This window comes from Ammospiza caudacuta, chromosome 25 (assembly GCF_027887145.1).
Source record: "Ammospiza caudacuta isolate bAmmCau1 chromosome 25, bAmmCau1.pri, whole genome shotgun sequence".
In the NCBI taxonomy this organism is placed as follows: Eukaryota; Metazoa; Chordata; class Aves; order Passeriformes; family Passerellidae; genus Ammospiza; species Ammospiza caudacuta.
The window spans coordinates 3,983,825-4,010,182 of NC_080617.1; the positions used below are offsets into that span (position 1 = coordinate 3,983,825).

Consider the following 26,358-nt stretch of genomic DNA (forward strand, 5'->3'; position numbering starts at 1 on the left):
TGGGACTGGCTTGATGGCTGCTCTGGGGTGCCCTGCCTCAGCTGGCACAGCCTGCAGTGGCATTTGTGGGCAGAGAACAGAGGAAACGTGTCACCATCTCAGCTGGTGCCTCTGCTCATGTCCCTGCTGCCAGTGCTCAGTGTCCCTGCAGGTGACAGCTTTATTTGTACCAGCAGCACAAGAGGATGAGCCATGCATCAGGCAGGGTGAAAGGGCCAGTGCTGTCACTCCCTTGCAGAAACCTTATTTTTTAATATATTTTCTATTCCCTTGCAGAAGCTTTATTTGTACCAGCAGCACAAGAGGATCAGGCAGGGTGAAAGGGCCAGTGCTGTCGTTGTCTTGCAGAAACTGCAGGCACAATAAATTCCCTCTTTCCTCTTTTCTCTGGCTGGCTGTGGGGCACTGTGCTGTCAGCTTGGCACCAGCTGAGGTGACAGGCCTGTGTGTCAGTACAGAGCAAACCCAGGATTTGTTGCTTGTTCAAGTGTCCTTGGTACTTCCCAAATGGGGACTCTGCTGCTGCATCAAGTGGCTGTGGTGTGCTGGGAGCAGGGATGTGGTTGCTGGGACCTGTGGTGACATCAGGACACAGTGAAAATACACCCCAGCCCACCTGGGACAGGGGGATCAGACAGAGCTGCTGCTGGAGTGGGGAGGTACCTCTGGAAATATGCCAGGCAGGACTAAAACACCTTCAGAAACACTGAAGCCCTTGAGGAAATCACATTGTTGTGAGCACTCAAAGCAGGAGATACATGGTTTGCATTTTAATTAGCAAACAGAAATGCTTCTGAAGGATCCCACTGGCAGAGCCAGTTCAAACCCATGGAGCAAACCACCAGCATCAGGCCAGGCTGCCTGGGCCAGGGCTGGTGTTGGAGGTGGAGCTGCTTGGTGTCTGCCCCTTTACAGCCCTGCTGGAGCTGGTGGGAATGCTGCTGGCAGTTTTCATTTTGGAGAATGTTCCAGAATGCAAGGCAAGATGTATTTATTACCATCTGTAAGGCAGTTGTCTTTGGTCAAGTGGGCAGTTTGCCTTATCTCTCTCTGTGAGTGACCACAATCACTCCTCCCTAGGGAGGGGACACCTGCTGATAACAGCTATTGAGTGTCCCTGCATGGCTGATAAGAACTACAGCATCCCACTGGGAGATGGGAGCCCAGGGGGAGGAGCCAAGCATTCCTACCCGGATAGAATCTGGAGATTCTGCAACACCAGCACGGCTTCTGCACTGCATTGCCCAGAGGAACAGCAGCTGCCTCTGCCCCTGGATCTTCAGAGGCAGAGACTGCACCTTTCTGCAGGATCCCTGCTCCAGCAGAACCAGCCCTGACACTGCAGGAGGGCTGAGCCACAATTCCAATGGCACTGCTGCCAACAGCCTGACCCACAGGGTGTCAGGTTGGGTTCTGACTCTGGCACTGTTGGTTTAGTTCACTGCATTGTTTATTTCATCCTTTTATTTTTCTTCCCTATTAAAGAACTGTTATTCCTGCTCCCATATTTTTTGCCTGAGAGCCCCTTAATTTAAAATTCATAGCAATTCAGAGGGGTGGGGAGGGTTTACATTCTCTGTTTCAGGGGAGGCTCCTGCCTTCCTTAGCAGACTCCTGGCTTTCCAAACCAAGACAGGGAAATCCAGCAAAGTTTGCTAATTACAAGCTTTGCACCACGCAATCTGCCAGGGCAAGTGGCTGCAAAGGGAGGCCATTTTCCATGGGAAAAAGAAGTAATTTCCTTAGGGTCTGGATATCAGATTAAAGGTGGCCTTTGGGGCTCTAAGAACTTCCTTGTCTCATGGTTGCTGGCAGCTTTAATTTTGGAAAAATCCAGCAAATGTCTGAGGCATCCAAGAGCCCTAAGCAGGGAGAGGATTTCCTCCATCACTGCAAACACAGATCTGTGCTCCTGCTGCTGCTGCCCTCCTCCTGCTTCCCATTACAATGAAAACCAGACTCGTGCTAATTAAGCTGGAAACACAAAATTGCAATTTGCAGCTGATTAAGTCTTTCAAACAATATTTATGTTAATCTTCTTCTGGTTTATTTTCTTGTAATGCCTTGACTAGGAAATAGCCCACTGCCTGGGGAGATGCTTCCAGATGAAGCCCAGCCTGCCCTGCTGGTTTAAGGAGTTAATTAATTAATTATTAATACTGATTTAAGGAATTAGTCTGTAGAAGTGTAGATAATATAGGCAGAAGGGACCTTGGGGTCATCTGGAGGGTGTTTCCTCATACAGAATTCCCTCTTCCAGGTCACCCCAAATTTGTCAGATTTGCTCTCAGCTCCCTTTTCTGGAGTATGTTCTGCCTGGCTGCTCCTCTTCGTATTTTCCAGTTCCTTAAAAAAATATTTATTTGTGCTGGAATTTTTCAGGGGGATTAAAGCTAACATGGTCTGTGTTCATCCACCTGTTCTCCATTTTTCCCTATTTCAGGACAGCTGTGGTTCACCCACCCTGGGGAGGGAACAGGAGGGAAATGCTGGGGTGCCAGGGGATGCCACCACTGCAGGAGCCATAGGAGGGAGGAGAAGTGCAGAGGTCAGGGGCTTTTCACTGTGGAAATGTTAAATTAACTATTAATTTAATTTTGATTAAATTAGAACTTCTTTTATTTTTTTCCTTACCAGCAAATTATTCTCTGCATAATTAATGCTGGCTGAGGCTGCTGATTCCCTTGCTGCTGTGGGACAGAGCACTCCAGAGCATTCCATTGCAGCCCAAGGTGTGCTGGGCTCCAGGGACACAGCAGGAAAGCCATGGGGAGCACTTTGGTCCCCAGGACAGGGAAACCACTGGATCAGATCCCCCCTGGTAATTAAACCATTCATTTTTACTGATGAGCCCACTCTCCCTGGTTCCTGGGGTGATGCTCTCCATTAATTCTGCTCACAGGGGCTGGGCTGGCCTGGCTGCAGCTCTGTCAGGTGCAAGTTGTCGTCAACCACAGCTTGGTTGGATGAGATTTTGGGATTTCTGGGGAATGAGGAGCTCCCAAGCTTGTGGCAATTACCTGCTCAATGTGGGCAGAGTTTTCAGGTTTTCCTCCTTGCTGTGTAGTTGTGTCCTCTGAACACCCTTCAAACGCTTCCCAAGGTGTGGAGAGAGCCATTTCCTGCCTCCAGGGGTCAGAAAGCAAAAGAAATGGTGAGTTCACAGAGATTTGGGGTTTTAATCATGAAACATCATCTTTTAAAACCTGCAGTGAGCAGGGCAGTTGGTTTCATTATTCTGAGCATGTTTGGGCAAAATCCTCTGCTGGTTCCCAGACATCCATTGCCCTCTGGTGCTGTGGGGAGACGGGAGGTGGGACAGGGATGGATGGATGGATGGATGGATGGATGGATGGATGGATGGATGGATGGATGGATGGATGGATGGATGGATGGGGCAGGGATTGCTGGCAGGGCAGGAACCACCACAGCTGGTTGATGTGGGAGCTCCAGGGCTGGCAGAGGGAGTGGCCAGTGGGGCTCCGTGGTGCCTGGCTGAGGATTGCAGTAAAACTAAATTCAGCATCCAGGATGTTCCTGAGAGACACCACCAGGCTGCTCCTGCAGCCAGCTGGGAGTGCTGCTGAGATGAGCATTTGGTGCAGACCATGTTTGCTCTCCTTGTGCCCTCTGTGGTTAACACTCCGCAAATATCTTCTTGGCAATGACTCCAATTAGGCCAGGACATCTCCCTGTAATCTGGATCCCTGTTGTGCTGTCAGACTCAATTCAAATTTAATTTGCAAAAGGTGTGTATCAGGCAGCTTTTTTCCTTAAAACAAAACTGAGGGGAAGATATCATTGATGGGAAAAATAATGCAAGTTCACATTCCTCTTAACTTAAGGAAGGAAAAGAGATGCCAGAAAATAGGGCTAAATTTACATTTTAATGGGAAAGGTTTTGACTGCTCTGAGAAACACAAATTGCTTTCTGGATGGGACCCTCGCTTTGTACTGAAGTGCAGGGAATGAAATCCAGCAGCCCCTGATGGGATGAAAGGGAAATCTGGAGCCACAATCCCCACTGCCAGCCAGGGCAAGGACAAGCCAGGTCAAGGGACACAGAGACACAGCTCCTGGCCCAGCAGCTGGAGGGGCCATCCAGGGAGCAGAGCTTTGCTGTGTGTTTCAAACCCTGGGTGACCACAGCCCTGCCCCTGCTGGTGTCTCCCAGTGTAGGAGTGACGGGGGTGGGATGGTGGGGATGGACAGAGAGCAGAGATCTCTGCAGCCAGGGCTGGGAACTTGTGGGTTATTGCAAAGGGCCTGGGTGCAGGGCCCTGCTGGGAGCTGCCAGCCACAGCTCAGAGCAGGCCCCAAAGAGGGAAAGAGAGATAAAGAGAGTGGGAAAGAGAGAATGACAGAGTAAAAGAGAGGATCTGAGGGTGAGGTTCCTGTTAAAATACAATAAATCTTCTTCTGGTCTTGGAATTTGGAGTTTATTGCAAAGGGCCTGGGTGCAGGGCCCTGCTGGGAGCTGCCAGCCACAGCTCAGAGCAGGGCACAAAGAGAGAGAGGGGGAGAGAGGATGAGAGGGTAAGGGAGTAAAAAAATAAGAGCATAAACGGGGTAAGACTGCGAGGTTCCCATTACAATACCATAAATCTTCTTCTGTGCTGAATATTCTCATTCTCACTATCCAATCTAGTGCAAGATACAAATCCTACAGCATTTCCATACAGCCTATAAGAATCATTACATTCCCACACTGGGTTACATTTTAAACCCTAAAAACTCCTCTTTGGGCCCCTTCTGCCAAGCTGGCAGGGTCTGCTCTGAGCCTTGGGCCTGTCTGCAAGCAGAGGGGATTGTTTGATCCAAAGGGGATCACCTTCAGCTGGCCATGCCATTGTTTTCCAGTTGTTCAGTAACTGAGGGATCTCAAAGCTTGCTTTCATTTCAATCTTACTTGGAGTTACTTGGAGTTTCCATATTCTCAAAATCTTTTGCCAGGCAATCATATTTATGAGGCTTTCCTGTTTCACCTTCCCCAACACCCCAGCCCATTTTGGGGTTCTGGCAGAGGCAGGGCTGGCTCAGAGGGGTCTGTCCTCCTCTCTGTGTGGCTCTCACACAGAGGGGTCTCAGTGGCAGAACTGCTCTGGCACAAGTGCCACTTCAGCCAATCCCCCTGGCAGCTGCAGTGGGAGCCTCCCAAGAGCCCAAGGCAGCTGTGCCCTCTGGGGTATCTCTCTGCCCTTTGGGGTCTCTCTCTGCCCTTTGGGGTCTCTCTCTGCCCTCTGGGCTGTCTCTGCCCCTCCTCAGAGCATCCCAGGCCTGCACACAGCTCCAGCAGCCTCTCTGTGCTGTCTCAGACCCCCATGCAGCCAAAAGCTGTGCCCAGGAGAAGCTGCTGTTAATTTCTTTGCATCTTAAAGCATTTTTGGAGATGAAAGTACAGCACAGTCTTATCTCTGGCAGGGCCTGTCACCTGCAGATGTTTCTGGCACATACACCAGCACAGCAGAGAGTGGTTCCTGCTGGGACTGAGCTCCTGGAGTGTGTCCCCACCCCATATGGTGCTTTTCCAGTTGTCAGAGCAGTTGCATGCAGTGGTTGGGATGTAAATTCAGTGTCATATGGCAAAGGCATCACTCAGACAAGGAGACAAGATGCTTATTGGGGATGCTTCCAATCCAATAAAATAAACAAAATCATCCCTGCTAGAGGTTCAGTCAGAGCAGATGTGCTGGCACCCACAATGCTGATTCCCTGGGGGAAACAGTGTCACTGTCTGGAAACCAAGGCAGTGATAAATCACAGGTGACATTCAGTAATTTGTTACTGCCTTGTGCAAAACACTGCTGTTCCTCTGGGCATCTGCCTGGGACCACAGAGATTCTGATCTTTGCTATCACAATGGGTTTGTCAGGGGTTAGATAATGACAAAAGGCCCTGGATGCAGGAGAACATGGACAGGGAGCTGCTGGAAATAGAGCAGAGCATGGGCCAGTGGCAGGGACAGCTGCAGGGTCTGCAGGGCTGAGCAGTATTGCAGGCAGGGAGCCCCCAATGTGGGGAATAATTGGCAAATGTAGTGGCATTCCCTACATTCTCTGGAAGTTTTGCAAAAAAAAAAAAAAAATACTACCACCTACATATTGGGAATAATATAGGAAATTATTTGAATTATATTCCAATAACTGGAATAATTCACAATTGGAGTGAATAATCACCCCATTGATTCAGAATGCTGAACAATTGCTTTATTAAACTATATTATATTTATATATTTATGTTTTATATATATTTATATATAAATATATATACTTTATTAAACTATATTATATTTAATAATTGCTTTATTAAAACCATAGTATATTAAAGATCCTACACTATAACTATACTATACTATACTATACTATACTATACTATACTATACTATACTATAAATACTAAAAGGATACTAAAAAGATACTAAAGAAAAACCCTGTCTGAGACAGCCAGGACACAGCTTTGCCCCAATTTCCCAAAGGAAACAAAACAATTCTGAGCAGAATCCAACCGACAAATCCCTTCAGGTAAACAATCTCCATAACACATTCCACACGTGCAAAACAACAGGAGCAGCAAGTACAGATAAGAATTGTTTTCTTTTTCTTCTCTGAGGTTTTTTGCTGGGATTCCCAGAAAATATCCTTGGGAAGTTGTTGGGAAAATATCTTTGGGAAGTTGGGAAAATATCCTTGGGAAGTTGTGCCTGCCTGGTCTCTATGAGGAGAGCTGTGGCTGCATGTGCCCACTGATAGTCTGGAGGGACCAGAGCATTTCAGGATCATTGTTTGTCCATTTGTTGCTTCATTTTGGCTTTGCAGAGGAAGTTTTGCATCCCAGTGCCTGATTTGAGGACCTTTGCTCACTCCCTGGGACAAGCTGCTATTTTGGTTAAAGCATTACAGAGGGCTACAGTGTGATAGAATGTGCAATGTTATCTTCAAGAAGCAACTGTACTTCATAACATGAATTAATTAACACCTTACACTTAAACCAAGTAGCTAATTACAGACCTTTTAGCTGAACAGAGTGCAGGGAGGGAAAATATAAGTGGTAATTACTGAGTTAAGCAGGATGAAATGTGCATGCAGGGCTCAGCTGGGACATCTCAGTCAATACTCAATTATTTCCTTACCCTGTCCCACAGGTTGCCCACTGTGTTGGGACCATGGCTGTGCTGGGATCACCTTTGCTGGTGATTCTTTAGGTAACCCCAAACCAGTCCTACATCACACCTAGGATGCTCTGAGAGCCCTTGTGTGGCAATTTTGGGGATGGAGCAGCAGTTCAGAGCCCGTGGGGACACAAAGGGGGCCAGGGAGGGGTGGGTGTCCCTCAGGAAGGCACTTGAGCCATCCCAGACCTGCTGGGCTCCTTGCCAGCACCAGGCTGTGCTATTATGGGCAGATTACCTGCAGAATGCATTTTTAATCTTGAGAGAAAGAACTTGATTAGTAATTATTGGTGCAGAACACTTGGGGAGTCTCTGCAGAGGGTGAGGACAGGCTGTTTCACTGGAGCTGCCTGTCACTTTTGTCACCTAATTATAAAACTGTTCCGTGCCAAGACTCTGGACAGGCAGAGGAAAAAAAATCCTCAGCGTAATTGTATTGGTCATATTTTATAGCCACTAATTACTTGCTTTGCAATTAGCATTTCTCTGGCTGGCTGGCTGGGGAGCTGTCACAGCCCTGGCTCAGGACACACAGCTCAGAGCATCCCTGGCACAGCTTCCAGGGATGGGAAGGACATCAGGCCATGGGTGGTGATTCTGCAGCCCCACAGCACAGGAGGGCAAGGGGGGCATCACTGAGGGATGTGGTGGTGTCCAGATCTGGGACAAGATGGGTTTGATGGCACCACCTGAGCTCAGCGTGCTAATGAATCAAAATTCTCATGTGAACTTTAGCTGCATCCATAAATTCTTCATTTGTCATTATTAAAGATGTGTCAGCATTCAAACTGTGGTTTATAGCTGGAAATTTACATTGTATTGTCTCTGATGCAGCAAATATTCTTGTGCAAAGCCCATCAGGCAGTTTTCTACTTATTAGGAATTAATGGCTCATAAAGCAGAGCCAGAACGGGCTGGTGTGAATGAAGGGAAGGCTGTGCCTAGTGGGGTTCCCCTCCTGAGGAATTCTGAAGGAAATTGGGTCAGTCCTCTGAGCTGCACCTCCAGGTGCTCTCCTCTTACATCTCACAATACTTTTGTTAAGCCTCTGGTTGTCTCTGCACTGGCAAATCTTCAAAACCCTTCACCTCCAGGAAGGACCATCCGCTGCTGCAGCAGCATGGAAACACTTTCAGCAAGCAAAAACTTCACTTTATCCTTTTAATTCAGCCCAGTGCCAAAAGTTCAGTGATTTATTGTGCTTTATGCAAGGTTTTTCTCTAGGTCTCTCTATGGCTGGTGTTTGTTTGGGAAGTTTTAGGGATTTTGCATTTGTTTGAGTGTCTCAGAGTTGTCATGATATGGTGAGAGAGCTCGTCTGGTCTGAACCCATCCTGGGCTGATGTGCCCTGCTGACACTTTTCCATAAACACATCAAGTCCTCAACTAAAACTCTTCTAACAACTAAGTTAGATGGAATCAAAGATGAATCAGCAGTTAAATGCATTTGTGGTGCTCCAGGTGGCCTGGAGGTGATGCAGGAGCTGCAGCCTGGCCTGTGCTCCTGGGGCTCAGAGCAGGAATGGCTCTGAGAGGGTTGTACTGAATTATTTGTCCATTTGTTGCTTCTTTTTTGCTTTGCAAAGGATGTTTTGCATGCAGTGCCTGATTTGAGGACCTTTGCTCACTCCCTGGGACAAGCTGCTATTTTGGTTAAAGCATTACTGAGGGCTACAGTGTGATAGAATGTGCAATGTTATCTTCAAGAAGCAATTGTACTTCATAACATGAATTAATTAACACCTTACACTTAAACCAAGTAGTTAATTACAGACCTTTTAGCTGAACAGAGTGCAGGGAGGGATAATATAAGTGGTAATTACTGAGTTAAGCAGGATGTAATGTGCATGCAGGGCTCACCTGGGACATCTCAGTCAATACTCAATCACTTCCCTGCTCTCTGAAGGCTCAAACTTCCCTGCAGTGACATCTCCAGTGCTCTGACGTATCCCTGCTCCAGCCCAGTGCCAGGAACACAGAACAGTCTCCTGATGTGGCAATACCAGTTGTGGGTTTCTCTGGGTCTGGATTGAAGGCACTTGAGACAGTAGTTCATGTTCAGACTCAGGTGTTTATTATTTCTTATTAAAAACAGTCTCACTGCTGTGAGTTTGGCAGCTTTTCATTAGAAGGCACAAAATGGCCAACAATCTCTGGTTACAAGGTCCTTTAAGACTAAAATACCCAATTAAGAACTGATATCTGGATTATTTTCCCTTTTAACCCAATAATAGATCCCAAAGAGCCCCCAATGGGGACTTTTCTGCCCAATTACAAAATTCCACCCAAACCCATGGAGAAGGAGGAAGAAGAAGCATGAAGAAGAAACCCAGGACAACACCCTGTGCCCTCCATCTTGCTGCCATCCACAACGCACTAAAAATCCCAAAACCTCAATTTCTCAACCAAGAGAGGCACCTACACTGCTCTCTATAATCTATTTCACACTTTTGTGGATTCCAGTCTATTCTGGAGTTTAGGAAACTTTCTCCATAAATGAGGGTCAAAGTCAGTGGGGCACCCCAGAGCAGACAGAGAAATATTCCCAGTGCCCTGGGTTTCCACATCCTGAGGCTGCTGTGCCCTGGCAACCAGCTCTCAGCCCGTGCCATGCCCTGGTGGCCCTGCCATGCCCTGTGCCATGCCCTGGTGGCCCAGATCTGCCTGTGCCATGTCCTGGTGGCCCTTCAAAGGAAAAATGCTAATCTCTGTCTGAACAAGACGAGTTACAAATTCTACATCAGCCCCTTTTTGTGTGTGCTCCATGCAGCACCTCTGCAAAGGGTTTGAACAGGGATGAAAACCCCCTGGTAAGAAGAGAGGATGAGTATGGTGCTGGCTGGCAGCTGCTCCAGGCCTGTGGTATCTCAAAGCTGGGGCTGCCATTGAGGGTCCCCAGCCACCTGCAAGGGAAGAGCTTCTTTAGGATTATAACAGTGGCATCCCGTGTCCTCTTTGGTCCAAGCTGATGTTTGCTGAAGGATATTGGGAGAATTAGTAGAGCTATTTCTCTTTAATCCTGTCCCAAGTGACAGGAGCAAAATCAAACTAAAAGGCAGGAGATCCTGTGCTGTTGTTTTAGGCAAGAGCCCAGTGGTGATAACAAAGGGTTTTATCTTTATGGGGGTTGTTTGATTCAGAGAATAAAATAACCCTAAATAACAAAGCTGGATGAATTAAAAGCTTAACAGCAAAAAAACATTTTCTAGCCCCACAAACTCTTCAGGAACTTGTCTGGGCTGTCCCACTCCTCCCTGAGACCAGTGACACTGCCAGGCAGCACTGTCCTTCCCTCTGGGGCTGTCCATACTTGGTTGCTGGATTTACCCTTTGTAGGAAAGAGGTTTTAGGGCAGGCAGGTGGTGGCTTTTGGCAGGGATGCAGCACTGTGGGGCTGCTGGGGGGTTCAAAGAGCCAGGACACCAATTCTCACTGCTTGTGGTTTGACTTTTATTTGATGAGTCAAGGGATTTCAATAAATGGGCTGTGTTTGCAAGGGTGATGTTTCTGCATCCCTGACTGCCATGAACAAGGGCTGGGAGGGGAGGGATAATGGGAAGGGATGTTTCTGAGAATCTTCTTCAGTCTTTGCTCTCCTTTCCTGGCAATATCAGCGAGCACTCCAGCACTGCTGCCCTCTAATCTAATCAGAGCCAGGGAAACAGGATTTGTCTGACCACTTAGATACCCACCAGCAGAGTAAATACCAGATATGTTCTGTGAGAATGGCCAAAAGCTATTCCAGCCCCTTTCAGTGCAGGGACAAGATCTCAGGAACCTGCACCTCTCCCTGCTTTGGGCTGCTGCTCCAAATTCCACCGCTGCTGGCCTTGAGCAAGGCTCTGCAGGTGGGTTCATCAATACAGGGCAGGATCTGTACATGGGGAACTGCAGCCCCTTCCTTCTCATGAGCATTTATGGGTGTCTTCCAAAGTGTTTTCCTTTATGATTATTGATTAGTAGATAAAAGGCCATTTCTTCTTTTAATAGAGGCTCTGATGTTAATGGATTCCCTCCAATCAGATTAAGGTGTTTTGGCCCATTTTGCTCTAATGGAGGATGATTGAGAAATAAATATCTGGTTCACAGCTGGCTCCTTGCACTCTCACTGTGCTGAGATGCTGAGACACTGCTGGGAAATAAAAACCAAAAAGGCTGGAGGAGTTTGAAAGCCTTTACAGAGGGTCCAGCACTCCCTCCTACCAACCCCTTCTGGGCTGGGGGCACATCCTGGGACTATCCCAAGAAGCACATGGAGAATAGGGGGAGGTTGTGCTGGGGTTGTGCTCATCCCTCTGAGCTCTTGGGGCAACTGGTGCTGCAGTGACTGCTCTGCTCTCATGCAGTGGGAGCTGTGCTGCCCTCCCTGCCTGCTCCTGCCCTCCCTGGCAGCCTCTGCCATGTGCCATGGACAAGGGCAAAGCAAAGCTCTGTTGTCTGCTGGATAATCAGAGCTATTAGATGCACTCGTGTGTGCAAGAGGGTGTGAAATGCAGATGGCTGGAGGGCCCTGGGGAGCAGCAGAGAACAAGTGGGGACGTGCCCATGGCTCTGCTGAGGCCAGGATGGAGCACTGGCTGTGGTTGCTGGCCTGGGGGCCCCTTGGGCCCCTGAGCCCATCTGAGTTGTACAGAGCAGCTCCCCAGGCTGTGGTTGGTCCCATTGTGTTAAGGCACCACTTCTGCATTTTAAGTGTGTACTCCTGCCTCTAAATGATCCTGGAAATGCATTGCCTCCTTAACTACTTTTTAATTAAAAGTCAGGGATATTAGAAAAGAGAAATCAATTCTTGTCACAATTAAGACTTGGTTTGAACAATTGCAGCATGTTTCAGTGAAGGATCCTCTCTGGGCTTATTGATCTGTATTGTCATAATGTCTAGGTTATTGCCATGGCTCAGACAGACTTAAATGAATATTTCAGCTGAATTATGTATGTTATCTGGCAGGCAGAGGAGGCTGCCTGCTGCCACTCAGAGCCTGCAGGGCTCCCCTGGCTCCCACTCCTGCCGAGGCCTGGCTGGGATGAGCACTTTGTCTCCTCTGTGAGCCTGCTGATTGTGCCCAGGGCCTGGTGAGTGGCTGGGCAAGCCAGGTAATCTCGGGGTTTGCAGCCGCAGGAAATTCTCAAAGCTTGCAGGCAGCCACAGGGCAGCCAGTGGCACCTGCAGTGCTGCATCTCCTGCTAACAGGAGCTGAGCACAGGGGCTGAGCCTTCCCCACAGCTGCCTGTGCCTCCCCCAGCCATGGAATTCTCTGTCTTCCTTTGTCTTCCCCTCCTTCTCCTTTTCCCCCTCTTTCTCTCCCTCTGCAGAGAGGGGCTGGTGGGAGGTGTCCAGCACTCTCCACTGACAAAGTGACAGGAGAGTAGGAGGCTGATTAATCAAAATCTAATATGATGAAGGACCTTTTTAAAGGTAAAAGATGTCCAAGTTATGGTTTGTCTGCCCTTTAAAAGTTCTTGAGAACTAGGGGGTCTTGGAGGGAAAAAAAATTGATTTCTCATGGTTCCTCTCGTACCTTGGAGCAGAAAGCAAATTCAAAGGGGCCCTGCCATGAAAGGTTAGAGTCTGCTGCTGTGGCTGATAATGAGATCTCTCAGAGATAAATCAAAACACCTGGACTCCACCACGGAGCAGCCACTGGTTTAACCCAAGAGCTGGAATCAGGAAGAAGAGAGGGTACGTGCTGAACCTGGCCTGCTGTGGAGGCAGAGGTGGCAGCAATGCTGCAGCTCCTGTTATGTTGGTGCCAGAGCTGTTCCCTCCTGCCTGGCGGTGCCTCTCCACAGTTTGTGCAGAGCCTCTGGCCCCCACCAATGTACTTTTCACATCATCACTGCTGCCTTCCATGCAGTGGCACATCAGCAGCTGTGCTCCCCCAGTCCTGTGAGCTGCATCCCCCAGACTTGGGGGCTGGGGAAGGAAAACCCTGATGGCCTTGAGTTAACCCTGGTTAACTCCTTGTTAACCAATGGCCATGCCTTCAAGGGCTGCAGCCCTCTAGATCCCATTCACTTTGTGATAAGTAGGATTCACATAATAACTTCTGGCTCGTATTAATGCTTTTAATCTGCAGACCTCAGAAAGAGATGAGCCAGAGAAAACCAGGAGGAAAAAAAAGAAAGGAAGCAGAGAAAAGTGAGTAGGATGAACTCTTTACCTCTCTATCCCATTAGCATGTTCACCATGGATTGCAAATCCTGTTAGGCACAGGCAGCCTGCAGATCTCCGGGCAGAGCAGAGCAGTGTTAGAGGTGGCTCTGGCTCTGCAGCAGTGCCAGGGCTCTCCTCACTGCTGGCTGCCCCCAGAGTGCTGGGGAGAGCTCCAGCACAGCCTACCCTGCACTGGTACTCCCCAGCTCTGAGATTTGGTGCTCTTTGTTTTGGGTTCAGCAACCCTCAGGCTCTGTGTTCGTGCCTTTGCTGTTTGACTAATTGGAGAAGTGTCTAATCCTCTTCTCCACCGATGTCACTGTCATGCAGCCTGTGATTAAACACGCTGTCAGCTGCTGCTGTTTACAGATAACAATGCTGCTTTCTCTCATTTCTACACTATCAGGCTCATTAGGAAGGTTTATGGATAAATTAGTCAGTCTGGGATTGAATAATGTCTGAAACGTCCTCAGTTCCACTGAGGAGCTGCATCTTCCTGCTCTGGATAGCCAAACGGGACAGGGTGACAGTGACCTGAACCACTGCATGGGGCACAGGGTGACACCCAGATCTGGAGCCTGGTTGCTGTCCCCATGTGGGCTGTCTTCAAGGAGACTCTTCCAGGGGTGAGCCCCCACTTCTGGTACCAGGCTGGAGACAGCAGTCAGTGCCTGGTTGATAAAATCCTCTCTGATGCTTCATTACAGCAGATTCTGCAATACACATAAAAAGAGGTTCTTTTCCCACTCTCTTTGCATGAAACTCTCCTACATTTCCAGAGAAGGTTCCTGCTAGGCTTGCTGCCTGGCTGTTCAATACAGCAGCAACAAACTGCAGCTGCAGATGGGAACAGGTTGTTTCTGCCATTTGTTATTTTTTCCCCTAATTATCATGCAGATTGGATGCTCTCTCCAGCATTCCCTCCCTTTCTGTTTATTCAAGCAGGATTTTTGTGTACCTGTACACCCATTTCTGTCTGGGCCTGGAGTCCCCCATTAGAATGGAGAAGAATTTATTGCTCCCCTGAACTGCAGCTCTTTCCCCAGTCCCTTCCACACTGGCCAGAGCTGAGCTGGGATGGCAGCAGGCTGGCATGTGAGGGTCCCCTCTCCATCCTCAGTCTCTTTTCTCTCTCCAGGGCTGTATCTCACCCCTGGCAGGGTGGCAGCAGGAGCAGAGGCACCTGCAGGCATGGAAAGCTGTCCTGCTCTCTGCTAAGCACTGAGCAATCTGTAATTACTGGAGAGCTTTCAGGGAGCTGGACACATCATGCTGGTGCCTTATTTAGAGTCTGCCCAAGTGCTGAGTCCTGGAGAGTAAAATGCATCTCTGAATTAGCCACAGCTGGATTAAATTGCTAATTATAATTTGCAAAGTGTGTTCCCTTCTTCTGTCAGGGACAAATGAGAAAGACTCACTCTGCATGACCTCCCCATCACCCTCACCCTGTGACTGGGGGGGATAATTGGTGAATGCCTTGTGGTGATTGAGTTACCAAGCAAGTCCTGAAGTGTCTTTCCTCATCAGTGTGTCACACAAGTTGCATTTCTGCTTTTCCTGGTGAGTAAGAGCCAGAGCAGAATCACTCCAGGGAAATCCCCAGCAGTTCAGTGCCCTCGTTGTTAAGGGGCATTTACTGCCATGTTATTGAGGGGGCCAGGAAAGTTAGAAATCTTGGTAATGCATTTTAAATCGTGATCTGCACAAAGATATAAATATGACAAAGCTCTTAATAAATAGAGGAAACACCATCAAACTGGGGAATCCAGGCCTAAGGTGCATTGGCACTTTGGGGTCCCCCTTTGGGGTGCACAGGGGTGCTCTCCTCAGGAGCAGTGTGAACCAGACTGGCACACTTAATCTTCAAATTAACCAAAGTTTGAGCTGCAGGTTCAGCACAGGGCAGCTTGGAGCTGCTGAGGGAGGTCTGGGAAGCACTCAGGCTGTGGAGGGAGCCAGGCACCAGGGCAGGCACTGGCCCTTGCTGTGGCCACTCTGGAGCTCCTTCCCTGGCACTCACCTCAGAACCACACAACCAGCAGGACCAGCCTAAAACACCTCTGACAGTGAATGATGGCCACATGCTACAGATCCCTCTGGGAAACATAACCAGCCTGCTGTAAAACCATTTCTGATGTGACTGAAAATAAAAATCCTGATGACAGCACTTCAAACAGAACTGCTGCAAAGCTCTGTAAGTGGATTTAATGAAACCAGCCAGGAAGAGAAGGAGAGCAAATCAAAGGTAGGACAACTTCTTTGTTCAAATTACTGTAATTGGTACCAAAATTATGTTGGTGGTGGTTTGCACCATTATACTTGAGGTACATCCTCATTTCTCCCTCAGTTCTCAGAGGTTCACCTACTCTGCACCTCTGCCTTTCAAACAGAGCAAGTGAAGCCACAGCAGAGGGGCAGGCTGAGGGGAAGAAGCCTGTGGGGTGCTGGAATCCTGCCCTGTGCTCAGGGCAAAGCATCTCTGTGGGGCAGCACCTGCCTGTTGGGAAGGATGAAAGTTTGACAAGAAAGTCTCACAGATATGTGTGCTTGGCAGAAAGATTTCTGAATGTAGAATCGGAAGAAGGAATAGAAAAGAAAGCAAGTTTTGATATAGAAGAAAAGAATTGCTGAGCCAGTCTTACTGGATAACCAAGGAGGCAAAGGGTGTGTTAGTTAGAAGGGGGTTTATGGCTTAGAGCAAAGGATAAACCCACCCCAAACAAGAAGATGGTTTTACCAAGCAGAAAGATTTCACAGGCAAACAAGTCAGCAAAGTTGCAAGTAAAAAAAGGTCTCAGAATTTTCCATTGCAAGAAAACTGAAAAACACCTTCTAGCTTAAACTGTAATGTACTGACTTTTAGTGATTGGAGAATAATAACATGAATATGGTAATTACAGTAGTTATGATAGGCTATAGATAAAAGTTAAGGTATAGATTGGTTCTGCTGTATTAAGATGCTCAGCAAAGAGAAGTATAGAATTCATTGTATCCAAAAGAAAAGTATAGAATGCAATGTAGCCAAAAGAAAAGTATAGAATGCAATGTAGCCAAAAGAAAATTATAGAATGCACTGTAACCAAAACCAAAGTGTCTCCAGGCCTGCCTGCAGCGGGAGCTGACAGCTGTAGGCACAGGCTCTGTCACCCACAGCCCCGGGCTGCTGCAATGACTTGGATGTCCTAAACTGCATTTTGGAGAGCAGCCTGGAGTCCCACATCTCATTTTGTCTCTCACACCTGCCTCCTCCATCAGCCTTCCCACTGCTCCCAGGGGAGCAGATCCCACACACAGCTCCTGAGCTCAGAGCCCCGTGTGCCCTTCAGGCTCTGTCACCAGGCTGTGACACCTGGATCCCTCCTGTCTGGCTCTAATTAGCAGCATGTGGTAATTTGTCTCTGCTTGAGTTGGAATTTAACACCGGGTGCATCCGTGCCCCAGCCAAAGGCAGGGTTCATGCTGGTGATGACAGAACAGGGTATGACTTACATAAGGGTAATGATGTTATGCTGCCTGGAGCTCTGGATTTTCTCAGTATATGATGAATGTGAGGCATTTAAAAAAATTAGAGACTCTATTTTACATTATTTTCTAGAACGTGGATATCTGGGAGCTGTCTGGAAATCCATTAGCAAGAAATGTAAAGATGCTTTAAGGCATTTACCCAGATTAGCTGTGTTTATGCAGTCAAGGGTCTTTTATGTGATTACCTTAAAAGCTAAAGAACGTTGCAAAACATTTCTAGTGCAGAAGACATTGTGAGGCAAAGAGTACAGATCTGACAGAAAGACAGAGCTGTTAAAAAACAAGAGCACAGCTCTGGTAGCTTTGTATTTGCAGACAAAGAACCCAGAAGGTGGAAGAGTTTTCCCTTTGCAGCTTTGAGCATGAGATTTATGGTGTGGTGGTGTTCACAGGGGTCTCAGGATGAGGGAAGAGATGAGAATCTTGACTTTGTGTTTTGGAAGGCTGATTTATTATTTTATGATATATATTATATTAAAATAAAATTATATATTAAAACTACACTAAAGAATAGAAGAAAAGGATTTCATCAGAAGGCTAGCAAGGAATAGAAAGGAATGATAATAAAATCTTGTGACTGACTAGAGAGTGAGACAGCTGGACTGTGATTGGCCATTAATTAAAAACAACTACATGAGACTAATCAAAGATTCAGCTGTTGCATTCCACAGCAGCAGATAATTATTGTTTACATTTTGTTTCTGAGGCTTCTCAGGAGAAAAATCTTGTCAAAAGGATTTTTCATAAAAGATGTCTGTGACAGGGAAGCTTTACATTAACTTCCATTTTCACTGTGATTTCTCCCTGTTAGCAAGAGGGGATGAGCAGGAATGGAGCATTGTGACACAGGGAAGAAATATCTGAGCCCTGGGATCAGCTGGGGCTGGCACACTGGTGAGGTGCCACTGGGACCTGATATCTGAGCCACTTTCCTCTCTGGGATATTCCAGAGAATAATGCCAGGCACACTTGTGCTGTATTGCTGCTGCTTCCTCTGCTCTGGCTCTGCCCTTGTCACAGCAGAAGTCCTGGACTGTGTTTGTGTGACATGCCAAAAACAGTACAAAACTGCAGAAATCCTTTGTTTTTATTGTACAATAATACTTGCAAGTGTGGAAGAGAAAGGAGAGGTGCAAAAGCTTTTGTCAAGGATTGCTCCTTCAGCTGTACATTGGGGCCTGCATCCTCATGGCTCCTTTGTCCTTTAGCATAAAAAGTAATTTGTCAGCAGAAGAAGTAAGTTTTGTTTTTCAGTACAGATCTGGCTGTCCTCCCACTGAGACTTTCAACTCTTTTTATCTCAGGAATTGATGGTCTTGGTTTTTTATTCTCTTTCCTTGGTGTTTGTATTGATTTTTTTTTCCAGGAGGGTTATTTTCACCGTGGTGTCAAAACTATCTTTCTGTCTGCACTTACAGCAGGTAATAGCTCAACTTGGCCAATTACACATTTTCTGGGCTAGCCCTGCTCTTTGCACAAGATCCCCTGAAAATCTGGAGCTTGGCTGACCTGATGCCTTTGCTTTCCCTTTGCTCTTGTCTGTGCAGGCTCCAGGAAGGAGTGGGGAAGGGCAGCAGCCCCAGAGCTGGATGTGAGCAGCAGAGATTGTGGTGTTTGTCAGGGTCCCCAGGATGAGGTGAGAGATGAGAATCTGACTACAAGTTCTTAGAAGGCTGATTTATTATTATATTATATTATATTATATTATATTATATTATATTATATTATATTATATTATATTATCAACATATCATATAATATATAATATCATGCTGTACTAAAACTGTACTAAATAAAGATAAAGGATACATCAGAAGCTTTAGCAAGAATAAATAATAAAATCTCATGACTGACTCAGAGTCTGACACAGCTGGCTGTGATTGGCCAGTAATTAAAAACAATTCAGATGCTGGATAAACAATTTTCAAATCACTTTCCAAAGCAGCAAAACAAGGAGAAGGTGAAGCTTCTCAGCTTCCCGGGAGAAGGAATCCTGGCAAAGGGATTTTTCAGAAAATATCATGGTGACAGAGATAACCAGACAACCTGGTGTTGCTCTTCCTTCACCTGCAGACACCAGCCCCTTGTTGTGGGCTGTGCCATCCTGGGGACAGCATTCCTCCATCCTATCCTTGGTGTGACTTTATGAAGAAATCCAGTAGAGTCCATTAAAGGCTGCTCTGTTTCTCTGTTTTCTTCACACCAGCAATGGCTTTGTCATCTGCTGCTGCTGCAACAAAATTCATGAGATCATTTTCCCCAAAGCATGATACTTAAAATCTCAATTAAAATACCTCTGGCTGTTCTACTACCAAGATTTTATAAGTGCTTGGAATAATATTTCATATAAATGGATAAGCTGTGTGCTTTTAACATGACAGACCCTTCTCCTAGTAAAACATATCTAACATAAAATCTTCCATATACTTCCAAAATCCTCTTCCCTGCTTGGCTCCTCAGTGACAGGAAAGTGTAGATGCCTGTGGAGCTTGGTGGTGAATGGAGCTGTCCCAGGGGTCTGGATTGATTTGCTTCATGACATTGATACCTTCCACTGTCCCAGCAGCAAGACCCAGTGTGTGAATACTAAAAGGAAGCTGCTGTGCCTGGAGGCAGGCAAGTGAAATCCTGTATATTACACCGTGAGAGTTGTGTGTCATATTAGAGCAATCTGCCTTTAAAGGGCATCTTTCAAGCACAAACTAGCTTTTTCCCACACTTGAGTGATCACACAAATAACTGTGATTAAAGGTCAAGTGCCTGGGTTTTTCTATTTTACTCCTTAAAAATTTATATGCGAAAGAAAACCTAGAAGTTAACATAGCATGAAATTGTCATGCAGTTCTGAGCCTTTAACGACAACTAAATATCACTTTTCTTCCTGGGTGGCTTGAGAAATCTCCAGTAATAACGGGTCACTTCTTTTGGTTTCCACTTGAGGAAGATTATGAATAAACCCTGTCTTTTGCTTCCCTGCTCTGTAACATGAAGGAGGGAGGGTTTTGGTGGTATGAACATGTGTCCTCAGCCTGCATGGCTGTTCCTGCTCTCACCAGGAGCTCCTGGGCTGCAGGTGCATGGCAGGAGGGGCTCCAGGGCTGGTGCAGCAGCACACCAAGCACTGATCCATGCTGAGCTGTCCTAGATGGGAAGAACATTGATAAATGGATTTCCTCACCAGTAAAGTTAACACAGAAAGGAAAGGTAATGACCATGTTGAGAAATGGAGAGCTGGAAACATCCTCTGGCTCCAGATATCCAGCTGGGCTTGGGCTGAAGTCTGAGCTCCAACTCCTGTGAGCAGGGCTTGGATTGGGCTACCAGAGCCTGGCCGGGCTGTGCTGGATGGAGGCTCAATGCTTTTAATTTATACTGCAATGTTTTACATCTGACACACAATCACAGCAAAAGGAACATCTCACAGGAATAAATGTTTGCTTTGGTATCACGGTATCTGCCATCAGGAGGAAAACTGGTGGGCATTCAGCCTGACTCAACTTTGCAAGAACCTGCAAGACCTACAATTAGTAATAATCAAACCTCATCGAGTTCCTTCCCCAGTGCAGAAGCTGGCGGCAAATACCTTGGCTTTTACACGACTAAAACAAAAAAGGGATTTTACACGACTAAAACAAGCCAATAAACACTGGATCGTTAAGGCTTTGTGCTGTGGTTTGCACACCAGCATGAGCACCAAGGGTCAGTCCAGCCCTTGGAATCCCAGGGCTGTACCTGGGGAGGTCACTGGGAGCTGTGCCATGTCTTGTTGTTTCATCAGCCCCTGGCTGTGCTGCTGGTGTTGGTCTAAAGCCACTTTCAGTGAGCTTGGAGTTGTGCTCCTTGCAGCCAAGGATTGAAGAATCGCCTCTCCAGCCCAGGTGGCCACAGCACTGCGCTGGGTGTGGGTCTGGCAGGACTCGCCCTGCCCGGGCTGCCTTTCTGGCGTTTCTCTCTGGGCATTTCTGCTTTCACAGCAGCTGCTGGGCTTGGAGGACCTCGACATGAAGCCGGGAATAAAATTCAAGACAGAAAGGCTCGATAAAACCGACATTCCCGGGCATCGTCTGCAGCCAAGGGCAGGGATGAGACTGCCCCGCTACTCTGCCGGGCCCTGAGGGCATGAGGGGGGCAAAGCGCTGCTGATTGCGGCCGCCATCAGCGAGGGGAGCAGCTCCAGCAGCACAAAGCTCGGAACAGCCGCGCGTTCCCTCAGGAGCCAGCCCGGTGACCGAGCCCGGTGACCGAGCCTGAGCCGGCGGCCGCCCTCCCTCAGCCGGTTCCGGAGTCACCGCCCGCCCGTCTTGACCACGCCCCCTTTCGCCCCGCCCTTGTCTCCCATTGGCTGCGCGGGCCGAGGCCCCGCCCCGGCGGCGGCGGTTGGCGCGCAGCGGCGGCGCGGGGCGCGGAGTCGCGGCGCCATGGAGACGGCGCTGCCGCTGCCGCCGCTGCTGCTGCCGGTGCTGCTGCCTCTGCCGCTGCTGCTGCCGCTGCTGCTGCCGGTACTGCCGGTACTGCCCGTGCTGCCCCGCGCCGCCGCCGAGCAGGGTGAGCCGGGCGTGGCGGCAGCGCCTGCCGGTGCTCCGGCGCCTCCCGGTTCTTCGCCGCTCCCGCGCCGTGTCCCCGGTGCTCCGTCACCGCCGTGTCCCCGGTGCTCCGTCACCGCCGTGTCCCCTCGGCGTATCGGCCCCGGCTTTGGTTGCCCGCGGCGGGTCGCGCTGCGCGTTGCGGTACCGGGAGCGGCCGGCTCGGCTCGGCGCTGGGGTCGCTCCGGGATGGCCGGACGGGTTGTGGGGCAGGTGTGCCGCCGCTCTCCGGGGCGCGGAGATGTGCCGGAGGAGCGGGAGAGGACGGACGGGTCCCCGTGGAGTGACCGGGTCAGCGCGGGGTGTCCCGGTCCCCGCGGTCACCGGAGGAACGAGGCAGCGCGCTGCCAGTGCCGTGACACGGTTCAACCCTGGGGTCCGCGTTCGCGGGGATCGCGCTGCCACGGACGGCGCTGGTCCCGGAGGCGAGAAGAGCGTCCCGGAGCATCCCGGAGCGGTGTCAGGGATGTCCCCGCCGCTATGCGCCGCCGCGCCCCTCGTTCCCGGTGTCCCGGAGCATCCCGGAGCGGTGTCAGGGATGTGCCCGCCGGGGATGCGCCGCCGCGCCCCTCGTTCCCGGTGTCTGAGCCCGAGGCTCAACCTGCCGCTCCGGGGCTGTGGCTGTTTGCTGGCTGTGGAAGGATCGTGAAGCTGTGAACTGAGGGAAATAGCTCTTCCTGTCAAAGACAGAATTGTCTGTTTTGTGGGAGAAGGGTGGTGTTTGCCAGGGAAATCCCTCTTTCAAAGCAGCTGCTGGTGCCTTTCGGGTCCAGCATCCGCACGCTGTGGGCATGGCACAGTGGCAGTGCTGTCTGAGATGATGGCACAGTGGCAGTGCTGTCTGTGGGCATGGAACAGTGCTGTCTGTGGTGATGGCACAGTGGCAGTGCTGTCTCTGGTGAGGGTACAGCGGCAGTGCTGTCTGTGCTGATGGTACCATGCTGTCTGTGGGCATGGTACAGTGGCAGTGCTGTCTGTGGTGAGGGTACAGTGCTGTCTGTGCTGATGGTACAGTGGCAGTGCTGTCTGTGGTGAGGGTACAGTGCTGTCTGTGGGCATGGTACAGTGGCAGTGCTGTCTGTGGTGAGGGTAAAGTGCTGTCTGTGGTGATGGCACAGTGGCAGTGCTGTCTGTGTGTCCCTGAGGTTGCACAGTCCTTAGGACATTGATCAGGCACCTGCGAGCTTGTTCTGGGTATGCAGTGACAGCTCCCTGCTCACACGGTGATGCCATGGCTGCTGGAGCCCTGGCACAGCATGGCACTGAGCTTCCCAATGCATGGACACGGTGGATTTTACCAGCTTTTTTTTAACCAGCATTTCCTGTGTCAGTGTTTTCTTAACACACTGTCTTGCCTGCAGTTGTCCTGCTGGACTCCAAGGAATCGCAGGCGGAGCTGGGCTGGACCTCTCACCCATCCAACGGGGTAAGCACGGGGTGGGACTGTCCCTCTGCACCTCTGGAGAGGGTGGAAGGGTCAAATGCTCAGCAGCACTTGAAGTCCTGCCTGTGAGAGCTTTGCTTACACGGAGCTGGGGTGGGGCTGGCAGCCTCGGGACCTCCTCATTCAAGGTCGATGGGTAGCTTGGTATGATCACTGCCAGAAGCCTCTGGGAGCAGAGCAAGGAGTGAGGTCCCTCCTCAAAAGGGATTTTACACTACTAAAACAAGCCAAAAAACAATAAACATCAGGGGGAAAACGGGTGGGCATTCAGCCTGACTCAACTTTGCAGGAACCTGCAAGACCTACAATTAGTAATAATCAAACCTCGCTGAGTTCCTTCCCTGATGCAGGAGGCTGCTGGCAAATACCTTGGCTTTTACAGTACTAAAACAAAAAAGGGATTTTACACTGCTAAAACAATAAACACTGGCTAGTTAAGGTTTGTGTTGTGGTTCACACACCAGCATGAGCACCAAGGGTCAGTCCAGCCCTTGGAATCCCAGGGCTGTACCTGGGGAGGTCACTGGGAACTGTGCCATGTAATATTTATTTCATCAGCCCCTGGCTTTGCTGCTGGTGTTGGTCTAAAGCCACTTTCAGTGAGCTTGGAGTTGTGCTCCTTGCAGCTTTGGGTTCATTTTCCTAAATGGAAATAAAGTGTTCAGAGGGAAGAGTGATAGGTCTGGAGTCATCTGTGTGGCACAGCTGTTTGTTTGCAGAAGGAACTCTGTTCTGGGTATGTTTTGACTGTTTTGCATAAATTTACCCCCAGAAAAGATTGCTCTGGGAAATTGCCAGGTTGTCATTCAGGCTGTGAGGGTTGAATCATCATCATTTCACTGATCAGAATCTCTGCTGATAGCTTTGGGGAAACCCTGTTTCACTTGCAGGATTGGAGGATTTGTCCTGTTGTAGCTGAAACTTCTCCTGGCAGAGAAGCTGCTGCTGTTTGTGAAGGTGTTTGACATCCTGATGTCATGATGTGACTGGTGTCCTTAGAGATGGATTTCTTGGAAATCTTGGATTTCTCTGGGTGGCCCAACCCTATCCAGCATTACACTGTGTGGATGCACCTTCCCAGAGATGGAAAATCTGAGGAGTGTGTGGGAGATGAAGGCTCTGGCTCCTCAGCAGAGGATGTGTCCAGAATCAGGCTTTGTTTTCCAAGATCTGCTGTCTTTCTGGTTGTGTTTTCACATTTGCACCTCTGTGGAGAGCTCAGGTGTTGGGTGGTCCAAGAGCAGCTGGTGGGTTTGGTGGGCTGAGGACTTCCAGTCCCTACAGCACCTTTCCAGGGACAGAAAATATGAGGAATGTGTGGGAGATGAAGGCTCTGGCTCCTCAGCAGAAGATGCGTCTAGAATCAAGCTTTGTTTTCCAAGACCTGCTGCCTTTGTGGTTGCATCTTGTGTGGTTGTAGCTCTGTGGAGAGCTCAGGTGTTGGGTGGTCCAAGATCAGCTGGTGGGTTTGGTGGGCTGAGGACTTCCAGTGCCTACATCACCTTCCCAGGGATGGAAAATCTGAGGAGTGTGTGGGAGATGAAGGCTCTGGCTCCTCAGCAGATGATGTGTCCAGAACCAAGCTTTATTTTCCAAAATCTGCTCCCTTTTTGGTTGCATTTTCACATTTTTACCTCTGTGGAGAGCTCAGGTGTTGGGTGGTCCAGGAGCAGCTGGTGGGTTTGGCGGGCTGAGGATTCCAGTGCCTAAAACATACTGACCTGTGGTGGGGAGGCTGTGGCAGTGACATTTCTGCTGGTTAGCATGTCTCTGCTGGGCCAGCTCCCGAGCTTTGTGTTCTGTCCCCAGTGGGAAGAGATCAGCGGCGTGGATGAGACCTACAAGCCCATCCGCACGTACCAGGTGTGCAACGTGATGGAGCCCAACCAGAACAACTGGCTGCAGACGGGCTGGATCGCCCGGCGCGACGGCCAGAGGATCTTCATCGAGCTCAAGTTCACCCTGAGGGACTGCAACAGCATCCCTGGCGTGACCAGCACCTGCAAGGAGACCTTCAACCTGTACTACGTGGAGTCTGACTCCGACCTGGGCTGGAGTGTCCATGAGGGGAAGCACACCAAGATCGACACCATCGCCGCCGACGAGAGCTTCACGCAGGGCGACCTGGGCGAGCGCAAGATGAAGCTCAACACTGAGCTCAGGGAGATTGGGCACCTGAGCAAGAGAGGCTTCCACCTGGGCTTCCAGGACGTGGGGGCCTGCGTGGCGCTGGTCTCCGTGCGGGTTTACTACAAGAAGTGTCTGAGCACGGTGCAGAACCTGGCGCTGTTCCCCGACACGGTGGCAGAGACGGCGTTTGTGACGCTGGTGGAGGTGCAGGGCACCTGTGTGGCCCATGCTGAGGTGGATGTGGATAACCCCCCTCGGATGCACTGCAGCGCAGAGGGAGAGTGGCTGGTGCCCATCGGGAAGTGCATGTGCAGCCCTGGCTTCGAGGAGAAGGACGGGGCATGCAGAGGTAAAAGTGGCCATTGGTGTCCTGGCAGCTTTTGTGTGTGTCAGTCCATGCTGCTGCCAGAGCTCTCTGGTGCCTGAGCACAGTTTGGACAAATAGATATTGGATATTTGGATAAGTGGAATTGTCTTTTGCAGCAATATGTTTGTTTGGGTGAAGGCAGCTCCCCATTGAAACGCCAGAGGTTTGTTTGGAGGGCACTGGACTGCTCTGCAGAAGTATCAGAGCAGGTTTGGTGGGCTGAGGACTGCTGCCAGAGCTCTCTGGTGCCTGAGCACAGTTTGGATAAAAGGATATTGGATACTGGATATTTGGATCAATGGAATTGTCTTTTCTTTGTTTGGGTGATGGCAGCTCCCCAGTGAAGAACCAGAGCTTTGTTTGGAGGGCATGGGGCTGCTCTGCAGACCTAGCAGAGTGGATTTGGTGGGCTGAGGACTGCTGCCAGAGCTCTCTGGTGCCTGAGCACAGTTTGGACTAGTGGATATTGGGTATTTGGATAAGTGGAATTTGCAGCAATATGTTTGTTTGGGTGATGGCAGCTCCCCAGTGAAGTACCAGAGATTTGTTTGGAGGGTGGCATGGGGCTGCTCTGCAGAAGTATCAGAGCAGGTTTGGTGGGCTGAGGACTGCTGCCAGACCTCTCTCTCTGGTGCCTGAGCAGAGTTTGGACAGGTGGAATTGTTTTTTGTCAGCAATATGTTTCTTTAGGTGATGGCAGCTCCTCAGTAAAGCACCAGAGGTTTGTTTGGAGGGCATGGGGCTGCTCTGCAGACATGTCAGAGCAGGTTTGGTGGTCTGAGGACTGCTGCCAGAGCTCTCTGGTGCCTGACCACAGTTTGAATAAAAGGATATTGGATATTTGGATAAATGGAATTGTCTTTTGCAGCAGTATGTTTGTTTGGGTGATGGCAGCTCTCCAGTGAAGAACCAGAGCTTTGTTTGGAGGGCACGGGGCTGCTCTGCAGCCTGCTGCTGCTTGGGCAGACGTGTCAGAGCTCAGGATGC

At 49.4% G+C, this 26,358-nt stretch overlaps 1 protein-coding gene across 1 annotated transcript in view; it reads left to right on the top strand.

Moving 5' to 3' along the window:
• Nucleotides 1-21,334: 21,334 nt before the first annotated feature.
• EPHA10 (EPH receptor A10) overlaps nucleotides 21,335-26,358 on the top strand; it is a 31,972-nt gene continuing 26,948 nt past the window's right edge. The window contains exons 1-3 of the mRNA XM_058819742.1: nucleotides 21,335-21,392; nucleotides 22,792-22,856; nucleotides 24,684-25,353. Of these exons, the coding sequence (XP_058675725.1) occupies nucleotides 24,750-25,353 (604 nt within the window). The 5' untranslated portion in view covers nucleotides 21,335-21,392; nucleotides 22,792-22,856; nucleotides 24,684-24,749. The remainder of the gene's footprint in view (nucleotides 21,393-22,791; nucleotides 22,857-24,683; nucleotides 25,354-26,358) is intronic.